Consider the following 13,096-nt stretch of genomic DNA (forward strand, 5'->3'; position numbering starts at 1 on the left):
AGACGCCAATATCAACAGCGAAACCAATTTGGTACGCCAAGACTACAGCAAACTCAAGCACACGGCTACGGAGGCAAAGCGAATCAGTGAGCAAGGAAACCCGAGCATTCAAAAACAGCCGGCGAACGTCGACAGTTCAATAGCAATCCAGGAAAAAAGTCTCAAGGCCAGGGGAAAAAGAAGGAAAGCACGGAAATGAAAAATAATTTAAACTAAAACGGATTTCAGCTGACGGGAGGGTGCGGAAATCCGAAGGCCAAGAAAACCCCTCTTCCTACAAGTTAAATACAGTAATGGTGAAAAATTTGACTCTTCCGAAGATTGAAGTGTTGGTGAATAATATCCCAGCCACCGCACTCCTGGATACAGGCGCGCAGTGTTCCTGTGTGGCAGAAGATTTTTTTAGGAAGTATTTTCGGAAATACCTCATATATAATTCGGATAATACGACAGTGTTAGCGGCGCTAGGAGAACTATGTAAGTGCATAGGTAAAGTACCTCTGTATATCCGTATCAAGAACAAACAAGTAAAGGTGATGTTTTTTAAAGAATCTGCAAGCACATATAATCTTAGGGATAGATTTTCTTTCAGACGCACAAGCAACACTGGATTTTAATGAAATGTCCCTTAAGCTGACAATGAAACCAGTTCATTCAGAAAAGGCTGAACCGCTGATGTTAAAACTTGACCACCTCCCTAATGACGAGCAAGGAAGAATCCGACAAGTGGTAAGTGAATTTGCCTCGTTATTTAGTGATATTCCAGGATTTACTCAGGTTACTAACCATAGTATTGACACCGGAGATGCAATGCCAGTTCGCCAAAAACCATACCGGTATGATAAGAATAAGGAAAAAATTATAGAATGGCATATTACCGATATGCTACGTAAAAAGATCATAACGCCCATCTCAAGTAGTTATGCTAGCCCGGTGGTTTTATGTAAGAAAAATAATGACTATCCTTTGACGCATCCAAAAAGGTGGAGATTCGCTATTGATTACCGTAAATTAAACTCCATAACTAAATATCCGGTATATCCGTTACCGATCATTGAAGAAATTCTAAGGAACATAAAATCAACCAAATTTATGACGACATTAGAATTAACGACTGGTTATTTTCAAATAGGGGTTAGGCCTGAGGACGTGCCTAAGACTGCTTTTATAACCAAGTCTGGCACTTATGCATTTTTGCATATGCCGTTTGGCCTTTCAGGGGCCCCGGCAACATTTCAGCGATGCATGGACATTGTGTTAAGACCTGTTCTTGGAAAGTCCACATTTATCTATTTAGACGATATCATTATTACTAGTGATAATCTCGACCAACATGTACAGGATTTAAGACAGGTGTTTTCTTTATTAAATGAGACCGGTCTAAAAGTTAATGTCGAAAAGTGCAAATTTGCAGCCCCTGAATTAAAATATTTAGGTTACAAAATATTTAAAAAAGGAATCGAGACACACGAATCAAAAATAATCGCTGTACAAAAGTATCCGACTCCAAACACGGCAAAGAAGCTCTCTTCTTTACTAGGACTTTGTTCATATTATAGGTCCTTTATAAAAGATTTTGCAGCTATCGCGGAGCCATTGTTAAAATTAAAAAGAAAAAAGGCAAGATTCTCGTGGACGCCCGAAGCCAATAGTGCTTTCGAAAAATTAAAACAAGCATTAACGCAAGCCCTGAAATTCTCATCCTGAAAAGGATGAGAATTTAGAAATTTCAGCGGATGCTTCGGATTATGCGGTAGGAGCGGTACTTTCGCAAAATCAGCAGCACGTGGCATTTTTTAGCCGAACTTTAAATCAAACACAAAGAAACTATTCCGCGACCGAGAGAGAGGCACTTGCAGTTCTGTTAGCAGTGCAAAAGTTCCGAGTCTATTTTGGAAAGGCGCCGATAACAGTGTATTCTGATCATGCGGCGGTAACGAGATTGTACTCAGGGAAAAATTTATCCCCAAGGTTAATGAGATGGGCACTCAAGCTGCAAGAATATAATCTGGTAATCAAGCATACCCCCGGAAAGGAAAATATCGTAGCAGATGCCCTATCAAGAATTAAAATAGACGAACAAGGTAATACCGTAAAAGTTGCAATGCTTACAGCATGTACAATAAATTCCCGAGAAACTGTAATAACCGAACTGGGTAAGGATCCTGAGTTTGGAAGCATTTATGAGTATTTGAAGGATCCTGAAAATTTTAGCCACCAAGATATTGTGGCGATAAGAAATAGGGCGGCCCATTACGAACTAATAGATGGTCTATTATTTTATACAAAAACTACGAATTCCAACAACGAATTTCGACCTGTTATCCCAGCTAGTCTTAGATTAAATATCCTGCAGGAGCTCCATGACAGCCCTTTAGCTTCTCATGCTGGTATTCGAAAAACTATCCAACGCGTACGCGAGGCAGTCTACTTTCGTGAACTGCAAAAGTTAACAAGGGCGTATGTCCAGTCCTGCCCAACATGTCAAGCAGTTAATTATATTAATTTCCGCCCGGCCGGGTTTCTAAATAGTATTAAATCCGAATTTCCAAATGAAATAATTGGCATCGATTTATTGGGCCCTTTCCCAAAAAGTCAGTTAAATAAAAGTCGCTATCTCCTTGTTATGGTTGATCATTTTAGTAAATGGACCGAAATTGTTCCCTTAAAACGAGCCTCCGCGAAATTAGTTACTGATTCTATTTTAAATAAATATATTTTAAAATACGGGGCGCCTCTAAAAGTTAAATCGGATAATGGTCCTCAATTTGTAAGTAATTTATTTGAAGACATGTGCCAAAAACTGGGCATACGTCATTTAAAAATGGTCCCGTATCGGCCGCAATCAAATATAGCGGAACGGGTCAATAGAAATATAGTGAAAATTATCCGTAGTTATGTTAAAAATTTTCATAAAAGCTGGGATAACTATGTCAATGAATTTGCTTTCGCCCTTAGGACCGCAAAACATGATACAACGGGCAAAACTCCTGCTGAGTTATTTTTAGGCAGAAAGATTATAAATTATTTTATGTGCAACAAAGAGCCCCAGAATTTAAAATGGGTGATATAGAAAAACTAATTAAGGAAGCAAGGAAGAATACGGAAGTAGCACAAAGAAAACGGAAGCTCTATTATGATTTGAAACGACGGGGAGTAACTTATAAAGTAGGGGATGAAGTTTTAAAAATTAAGCATTCACTTTCTTCAGCACCAGAAGATAAAACTGCCAAATTTTTTCCACGATTTGAAGGACCATATGTTATAGAAAAAATAACTCACGCTCTAGTAGTGTTAAAAGCCAGAAATGGTGAAACCTGCTCCGCAAACATTGATCAAATCAAACCCTACTTTGATCGTAATAAAATGCAACTATTTTCAGATCTTTTGCAGGATCCGGCACGGCAGACACCGCAGGCACAAGCTCCAGAGGTGGAAAAACGACAAGTACAAGGGCAAGCCATTAAGAGGCAGGAACAAGTGAAAAGAAAATTTCCCCGCGGAAAAATTGAAGGTAGCAAGAAAAAGAAGCCGTTCCACCGTCCAGAAAAGAGAGTTCACGAACACCCCCAGAATGAAGAAGGGAGAAGGACGACGTATGTGAAGAGAACCAGGAGAAATGACGGCAACTATAACCCGGCTCTAAAACGGAAGATCTACTCATCCGACAGGACTCTCCGCAGTAAATGTCGCCGAACTGCGGAAGGGCCATCAGCGGCGGAGGAAAAGTTACAAGGAAAATTTGAACGGCCAGCAACGAGGTCCAAGCAGGAACGCGAAAGAAGTCTCCCGGTTCCGCCAAGACCAGCTGCCATCAAACGGCCAAGACCACAAGCAGAGGAGAAAAAGAAGGTATTCAAGGGTGACCGAACTGGTGAAAAAAGGAAGCTTCCAGAGGAAGGCACTGAAGGGCGAGCCCGTACAAGAAGGAGGATAAATCAAACTACTATCTGCAATACCTTTAAAGACTGGGCCCAGAAAAGGATGTCCGAATATCACAAAGATAAGTAAAATTTTATGTTACTTTGCAAACTTAAGTTAATCTTTCATTCTTACTGCAAGTGGCAGATTTCAAGAAGTTTTACCTCATGCGAGGTCTACCTTTATCGCCAAAAGGGCGAGAAATCAGTTGTTACCGATTTTGATATTAAGTTTTTCAATTACTCGCGCGTAAAACTAAAGTTGATGTATAATAGCGTTGTGTAAAGACTTAAATATTGTAAAAAGTTATTGTATAAATTTTATTTAAAACATTCTAGCAAGAAAGAAGTTTAGTCTGAAAGACTTTTTGAAATGTAGTATTTCAATGTAGAAAGAATTGGCACTTGCTTTGAAAAGAATAGAAGTTAACAATGTACTACTAATGTATGTTTTCAAATGTGTAAAATTAACGTCATGTTGATATGTTCTTATATACAATGTGAACTGTTATTTTAAATGTTAAGAAATACCGTGATATGGTAAAAGTGAATGTTAAAATTTTTATTCGTGTGACTGTAAAATGACTAAAGCATGGCGAATATGTGTTAAAGGTTGAATGATGTAGTTAGGCTCTCTGACGCTACACTTTAGAGTTAGCCACTTTTAGAATAGTACCTCAGGGTTTAGAGTTGAAATTAGGGTGTGTTAAGAGGTCTTGTTATGTTGAATTTTAACACGTTAGTGTTTTGATTGTAGGAGGAAGTGTAGAACACGTAGACAGAAACACATTCGTGTTTGGTGTTCTTTTACAACACATGTCAGAGAGCACGGGGAGAGATAATTAAAATAGTCATGAATGAAATAAGAATGTTAAGTGAAATATAATTATACATGTTACTTGCCATTTCATTGTGTAACATTTCATTAAACTAGTTTTCCTTACAGATCTCTGGAAGGAACCCGATTTGAATAAGAGCTCCTGTTTGGATGCAGTACAGATGAAAAAAAATTTGTGTATCCTGGGAGCTGCTTTTGTAAAAACAAATTTCTTCCTTTTAAATTTTTAGTTTCTAGCGAAAAATATTTGTAAAAGATTGGCCTCGCGTTAGATTCTAGAGCTAAAAGTTTTCAACAAGGTCGTTTTAGACCTCAGTTTCAAACTAATTAACTCTGGCGGGAAGTATGTAAGGATCTTAAGTTTTACTAACGTTTATTTTATTTTAAATCTTTACTATCACTTCTTATTTTCTACTTCCGGCCAGAATTATAAGCGTTAAAGTTTTTATGCAAAGTTTGTCTGGCGAACGCCAAGTATTTAAGTTGTGGCTTTTTGCCAAGCGAGAGAGATTAAGCAGTGAGTCGAAGCAGGTCGCTTACCTTAGAAGTTACGCAGTTGCTGTTTGCCTTCCAGGCCAGAGGTTTTAATCCTCTTGATAAAATTAAACCTATTGTAGTGTTCACAGTTCTCTGTACTACATACGCTTCCTGTTATTATAAGGCCAATCTTCCACGTTTCTTATTCTAAAGTTAAATTAGAGTTTAGTTTTATTTTTATACTTTTACGTTTTGACCCCAAGTAGCGGGTCGGTGTATTCCGAAGTACGGAAGTCATTGTAAATAGAGAAAAGTAAAGGGTTTTGTATACCCTTCTTGTGTATCCTGTTTACTTCCCACAGTTTTGAACATACATTTAGTAAGCTCTCTGTTCCGAGTCAGGTCCTTGCATGTTCCCGAAGAAGGTGAGAAGGAACATTGACCCTGATAATGTTACCCTAGTCAGAAAACTTCTGGCTCAAAGACTGGAAAGTAGACTCTTCTGGACGCCACCCTGCGACCTGCTCCATCCTGCGTCGGGTAATAAAACCGAAACTGATGGAACGTTAACATCCCGTTTGGTAGTGCCGCCTACCGTCACACGGCATATGTGGCAGATGTTATTGATCCCTTCATATTCGAATTATATATCTGAGGAAATACCATTTTCCTTTGCACTTTAAAACTAACGAACTGCATTTTCCCTCTGAGGACATAACGCTTTTCGGAATTAAAAACAAAGTAATTAAATCTCTCCACCAAATAATAGCTGCTGTTTTATGCTCAAGACAATATTACACTACCAGCATCCTAAGAACTGTACTAGTGCCACAGGTATACTAATAGTGAATTCTTCGGTGCCAGTAAAAATAACAAATATTGTTAAAGAAAGTTCGCAGTAGGGATAAATACTAATGCCTTCTTAATAATTAAGGTATATTAAGTTTTCTTTTAACTCACTCTTTTTCTTAACAACCTCTTTATTTAGTCTTTTCAGTCAAAGATATTACTCCTAGTAGATTTTAGTTTCTGTTGTGAGTACTTTCTCAAAATTGTCCCAGTTTGAGCAAAAGGTATTAAGATAAGCCTATATGTATATATAATAAAACTATTATATATATATATATGTTCTGAAAGATGTACTTAAAGTCATAGCTGGTTCAACATTTCTTTATTTTTTAAAAGCACGGTTAAATCTGCTCAACCATTCTTGAACAACAACAGCTGTACCTTTAGAATTTTTATGGCATATAAAGTAAGAAAAACAAGCGGTAGATTACATGTTATCAGGACAATAATCAAGAGAAAAGGAGTAAATTACAACATGAGTGTCAGTAAAATTACAGTTTTAATATATTTCTATTGGTTAATTAAATTTTGTTCCACAATGTTTAATACCATTTTAGTTAAAACAATTTTTGCGCTATGTAAGATTATGTATCATAAGCATTATATGAGAATCTTATGACAGAAATTCATTTTTAAATGACACATTTGAGAGATATACTATAAACATGTTACTACTTACAGGATAGAAATGGTAAATAATCAAGTTAAGTGGCAATTGCACATTAAAGCTGCGATTGTACTTTCGAATAATTTATCTTATATTTTACCGATATATATTGTATGTATATAAAGAATTCCTATTTATTCTATTTTTATTTCACTGATGCCTTATAGAATTCCGTAATAAAAGTCTGTTAACAGAAAGCTTTTGTTGTGTATTCAAATCTTTTGCAGCACTTCTAGAAGACTAGCACTTAAGATGTTAGTGCTCCTATTTTTGTTTTTTTAAACCAAAAGTCTTATCATCCTTCTTAATTCATAATAATTCGAAAAGCATACCTACGAGTATTTCGTACTTCCTCGATCTACAGGCTAAGTGAAAATAAAAACTTTGGGCTTTATTTCTTCAGTCATTGATCTTAGTTACTTATAATGTAAGTTTCGAATGGCAGAGTTTCTTAAAACGTTAAAAAGTGGAATTTTATGAAATCAGCTTCATCACTATAGACAAAAAATGTTCCTTTTAATGAAAAAAAAAGCAAAGCCAATCTGAAAATTCAGGTTACAGTTTAACACTTCGAATGGTTTACATTCATGTTTTAAAGATATGAAAAATATTTTTAAAAAGTAAAATTAAAGAAATGGAGATTCCAGTTTTGCTTCTGAAAATTTCAAGCTTATCGATTAAGATACTCCCACTATTTTAAAATAATTTAAAATAGTAAATAATTAAGATCTTACTCATTCACATTTTTACTCTGTTGAAAACTTATAATGGTATTTTATTTTTAGAAACATTTTTGCGTCCACAGTATTTGGATTGTATTCTGTACCTTATTTTGTAATTCGAAGTACCATTCCAGGAACAATATTTGAAGAATAGAAGCCATAGCAATCCTTTCTATTCTCCTCTGTGTATCTATAACAGGCTAACCTTCTATATCACTGAGACTTTCCATTGTCAGAAAGTCTGATTTCCGTCTGGGCACTCTCCGTACTCATCAGCAATAGAATCATGTTCACATACAAAACGACAAATTTAAAGGAATACCTTCCTTTCTTCATAAACTCGGTAAGATTTCTTCTTTCCTTTGCATTAATCAACGTTTTCTAAAAAGGCTTCTATTACGTAGCACTACACATTCACTATATTTGCCCACATTTCTAAAAGAAATCACTCTATTCTTATCCTCGTTGAAGTGTAATGTGCTTGGAAATAGTTCATTTGATTTGAAGATTTGAAGTATTTTAAAAGTATTCTGTGCAAAATTTTCCCAATAAGTATAAGTTTTATGTCTTTAGCTAATTAAAAAATTTATGTGGCTCCTGAAATATTATTGTTAATACTATTTTAGAATTTGCGTTTTCAAGAACAGAGTTTTCGTGCGAAGATTTTAGCTCAGCATGTCAAACGAAACAGATATTTTCAATAAATCGTGCTACTCAAAATCCAAAAACCTTCATAAATATAGACTGACTTATTTAACATTTTTACTGCATGTTTTTGTAGATTAAATTATTTAATACTTTTACTGCATTTTCTTTATTACAATTGTTATTTATTGTAATTGAAATCATATTTTTTTTAAAGTTTTTATACATAAGTAGGCTTTTTATTTATTTTCTCAGAAACTAATTCATTAATTTCAAAACCGATCGCTAGCCCTTTATTCAAAAAATATAATTTCACATTAATTAAATTAAAGATATTCAAGAGGCTACATAGAAATAACAGCGCTCAACTCAAACCTATATTGACGAGACACGCACTATTGTCAAGAATAAAGCAACGCCGAAGACAAACTGCTATCGTAAAATTTCAACTAGTAACGTGGCCTTCAGCAGGTGGGAGATACTCTAACTAAGCAATCTAAATAATTCCTTTAAATGTTAACTTTTCTACCTCATTTGAATTAGCATTCTGACTCAGGAAAAAGGAAAGAGAGAACGACAGTAAAGATACTTAACATAAAATAACTTAAGACACAATAACACGCCGAGAAAATACTAAACTAAATAAAATAACTTGTTAAATAAAATAAATAAATGCCTCAGAAAAATTATTTTTCCAAAAACAATAAAAACACTTTACAATTGTAGAACTTTTCACGCAAAAGTACTCATACATTTCTTCTCAGTATGACAAAGCACAATCGGTCGTTGCCACTTCACTTAGAATGTTGGACACAATTCAATGCAAAGAACATCTAAAAACGACGCTCGCACCGATATCTCTCAATACTCTAAACTCAACTCACAGTACTCTGAGCTAAACTGAAATTCTTCCTGGTTCCACTTTATGCCGAGATTACCCTGCTGAATTTAGACGACGTGTTCCGTCTCCTTGAAGAAGTGTCTTAAAGACGCATGACGATATAGCAATTTCTGAACCGTGAACCCGTACCGGGTAAGGAATTGAAGGCTAAAAGAGGGAGTGACCATCGTCACGTGAGCAAAAGACAGACATCTAGTTGGTCGATAAATACAATACCTGCTGAGAATTTAAAGTTACGTGAGCTGCTTCAAGTCGTCTGATTGAGTGCAAGGTACAAATTCAAAAATAAAGTGCGTAGTACAGAATCAAAATAAAATAAAAGCAAGCAAATTATTTACAGTATTTATAATATTTACATAGGTTCTGAGAAGCCTGTGATATATATTCAGTAGGAATAATTCTCTTTTTATAATATTCAAAATAGATCAATATTTACTTGTGCAAATTGTAGGAAATTTATGAACAGGCAGTCAGATTATGTCGAGAAGTTTTAATCCAACATATGGGCTACGAAAAGTTTTAAATAACGGTCTTCGTAGAGAAGTTCTCACTGAAAAGTCTCAAAATAGCTAAGAGTGTCACAGTAATCCTTCATTGGTTTTTCTCAGATATTTCGCTAGGAATTCAATTTCGTGGTATTCACGGAGACTGGTTTCGCACGTAATGAAGTGCATTAGTCTCTAATTTCAGAAACTGAAATTCTTATATAGTTTATATCTTATTCTTATATAGTTTATATCTTATTCTTATATAGTTTATATCCTGTCTTGTACACTTTTCCTCCATCCGCCGATAAATTTCCAGTACTTTCGCTTTCTCGAAATTGCCGGAAGGCATACGCGGTTATAGTTACATAGGTCGGATACAGTTACAGTTACATACGAACCGGGTAGGTTACAGTTACACAGAGATCGAACCAAAATATCGTCAAATAGTCGCCAAGTTTAATGACGTTTTATGATTTCTGGCCAAATTTGGGAACAAAAATTAGTTGCCAAAACCATCGCCAGCTTGGCGATGACAACCATTTACCTCATTGTTAAAGGGACCCTGTAACCCTGTTTTTCTGGCTATGTGCTTTGCATTTTGATGCCTTTCCAGTTACATTATTCAAAAAATATTACAGGATATATATAATTTCACTAAAATTATTTACATGTATACAAAATTTGTAACAGTATAATACTTATGTATCTTCAACAGGAGGAAAGTTAACTTACCGACGCTACTGCCAGATGCTGTCTGCTGTGTGGGGTTATGCGTTCTTCTGGGCTGCAATGCCACTACTAGGATGGGGAAGGTAAGTTCCTTAATTATTAAAGATAGAGATTCAGTTAAATTTTAGGGGGTGCTGAATTTTTCCGTGTTAATAGTTCTCCCTACGTAATTTTATTATATTTAAGAGTTAAATATTGTGTTTTCTGTGAAAAATAGATGGATCCAATTTTAGTTCTGTAGAATTAATCAGTATAAAATATATTTAGTTTAACTTATTCACTGATATCATATAAAAATGGCTTCTTAATTTAAAACTTCAAGAACTGTATAAAATACGTAATATTTGAACGTTCATTTCTATTTATCTTTCTTTATGATTTTCTCGAAATATCAACGCAAATAATTAGCAGTTTTAAATTCATTCTCAAACGACTGTTAGGACATCCAATAAATAACGCGGTTTTTCAGCTGAACTAAAAGTCGAAGTTGGACGGGTTAAACTACCTGCATCATTTTGTTACAAAAGCAGAAAGTTTAAGTCTTTTTTTTTTTTTTTTTTTTTTTTTTTTTTTTTGTAGAATCTTTAAGGATTTTCAAAATAGGAAACATGAAAAATCAGCATGTCCTCGGTGGGATTCGAACTCCGTATCTTCAGATTGCTAGCCGATTATAATACTTTCCAATTACACGACTAAGACATTCGGTAAGGAAGGAGAAAGTTCCTTACATTCATAGCCTCTCAAATGTCGACTAGAGAAAAAGGCACCCAGTCACCAAATTTAGGTAATGATGAATTGCCGTCTTCCATAAATAAGTTCGGGCGCCACTTATAGAGTCATTAGGTTTATTTCGGAGCAGGAAATATGGAAAATGAGCGATGTCTTCTCCTAGATTCGAACTCTGGATCTCCCGATTAGTAACCAGATATGCTTCCAGTTACACCGCGAAGGCACGAGATAAAGAGAGAGAAAATTCCTTCTTATTACAAGTTTTGAAGAATGCAGTTCGATTTTAACAATTATATTTTCAAAGTGAATGGAAGTGACAAAGAAGTATTTTTGGCATATTTTGCTTTATGAATTCAATTAAATAATTATTAATAAGAATATTACTAATGCCGTATATGAGTATCGGACAAAAAGCATAAACCGGTATCAACAGTGATTCTCATCGTAACTGTTGAAGAACTAGAATAGAATGAATAAAAGTATATTTTAGATTAAAAAATAACTTGATTATTTTTATTTTGAAAAATAGCAAAACAAGTGGTAAAAAATGCATTTTTTATGCGATAAGTCAGTAGTATTTTCAGTAGCATCAGGAAAGATATGTGCTTGTTGTTTTTTTTAATAAAATAAAAGATGTTTTTAAGTAAACATTAGTTAATTAAGTTTAATACCTCAAGGCAAGTATTATTATTTTCACCACGTCAGGAAAATAGCATCTTATAGCGTAACACTTGTTGAAGTCAGGATGCCGTATTTTAGAAGCTCAATTTAACCATTTGAGAGAACTTAATCTGAAAAATATATGTAGCTTTTTATGACAACATGTCTTACCTACAAGCTTGTTGAAAATAATGTCTGTCTGGTTCATTGTGTCTGTCTACTTGTACTACCATACTCCTAATAATATCATGAAGTTTCTCTTCATCTATCCGCAAAGTGGCAACAATAATGTTCCTTTTCAATTCTATAAAGGAGTGCGTATTAGTTATGAATTTATTTTAAGCGTCCTGGCAAAAAAAAACAGTCTTGACTGGTAAAGGATGGAAATCTCAAAGGTCACGATCTTGTTGCCAAAAACATCCTTCAGCATCTTCGTGCTGGAATATGTCGTTTAATATTTCCCACCTTCTTACTGTATCTAGGAATGATGTTCATTCTACTGAATAAGACAATGAATTATCAAACAGTTTCTTGGCATGTCTCAGCATCCATAGTTGTTTCAAAAACCAAATTTCTAATAATTCTTCCCCTGACAGAGCACACACCAGGCAATTATTCTCACAAAATGCAGAGAGTATTGAATAAAAAGACGCGTGTTTTTAAACTCCGCGTTTGGTAATTTTTGCTACAGACTTATGTTCCATGAAACTATGCATGATTTTTCAAAACAAAACAATTCATCTAAAAGAGAAGCATTACAACGAATAAAATTCTTGCGAAAACAACAACCATAGATGCAAAACACGCGACTGTTTTCAATATCAGCTCCCTACAAAAGATTTAGGGAATATCTTTCTTTTTCTGAAAACATCAATCTACCATTAGAGAGATTTATCAACCTCCTACATATAATAGAATCGGAATATTAATCGGAGTATCATTGCAAGTGAAATATGCAAAAATTTGTATGAGCTTAAATATTCTGTGTAACGCATATTTTAGATTACATAAACCTTGTAAAGTTTAATGTTTGCTTATGGAAGTTTGGTTTTAAACTGAAAACCATATATTTCACATTGCTAAGATGCAAATTTGGGCAGAATTTCATATATAAAGATGGAATTTCGAACACCAGATTTTAAATTTAAATTTGAATTATTTTTTATATAATTCTTTACGGTAAAGGTATACTGTTTTTCTCTATAAATTTAAACATTGCTAAAATCTTGGGTCATGTAGACTGATTTAGAAACGTGAATTAATTTTTTTCAAAATTTATTCTTTTTATGTATTTTATGTCATTAATTGTTCTATTGGTTAGAAATTATATAATAAAACGAACTAAAATCTTACTGTGAAACACGTAGAAGCAGATTTCTAAGCTGACTTTTATAGTCTGCTTCTTTAACCATAAGGGTTACATGAATTGTGCAGATCTAAAAAAGCAGTTCATCAACACATATTACGTAGC

The 13,096-nt window shown here is 34.5% G+C and overlaps 1 protein-coding gene across 1 annotated transcript in view; it reads left to right on the forward strand.

Annotated features, from left to right (window-relative positions):
* LOC118181585 (visual pigment-like receptor peropsin) overlaps nt 1-13,096 on the forward strand; it is a 366,047-nt gene that overhangs the window by 299,178 nt on the left and 53,773 nt on the right. The window contains exon 4 of the mRNA XM_035350739.2: nt 10,223-10,319. Coding sequence (XP_035206630.1) covers nt 10,223-10,319 — 97 coding nt within the window. The remainder of the gene's footprint in view (nt 1-10,222; nt 10,320-13,096) is intronic.

The sequence above is a fragment of the Stegodyphus dumicola genome, chromosome 10, assembly GCF_044657685.1.
Source record: "Stegodyphus dumicola isolate Sdum_Otavi_A_Nest chromosome 10, ASM4465768v1".
In the NCBI taxonomy this organism is placed as follows: Eukaryota; Metazoa; Arthropoda; class Arachnida; order Araneae; family Eresidae; genus Stegodyphus; species Stegodyphus dumicola.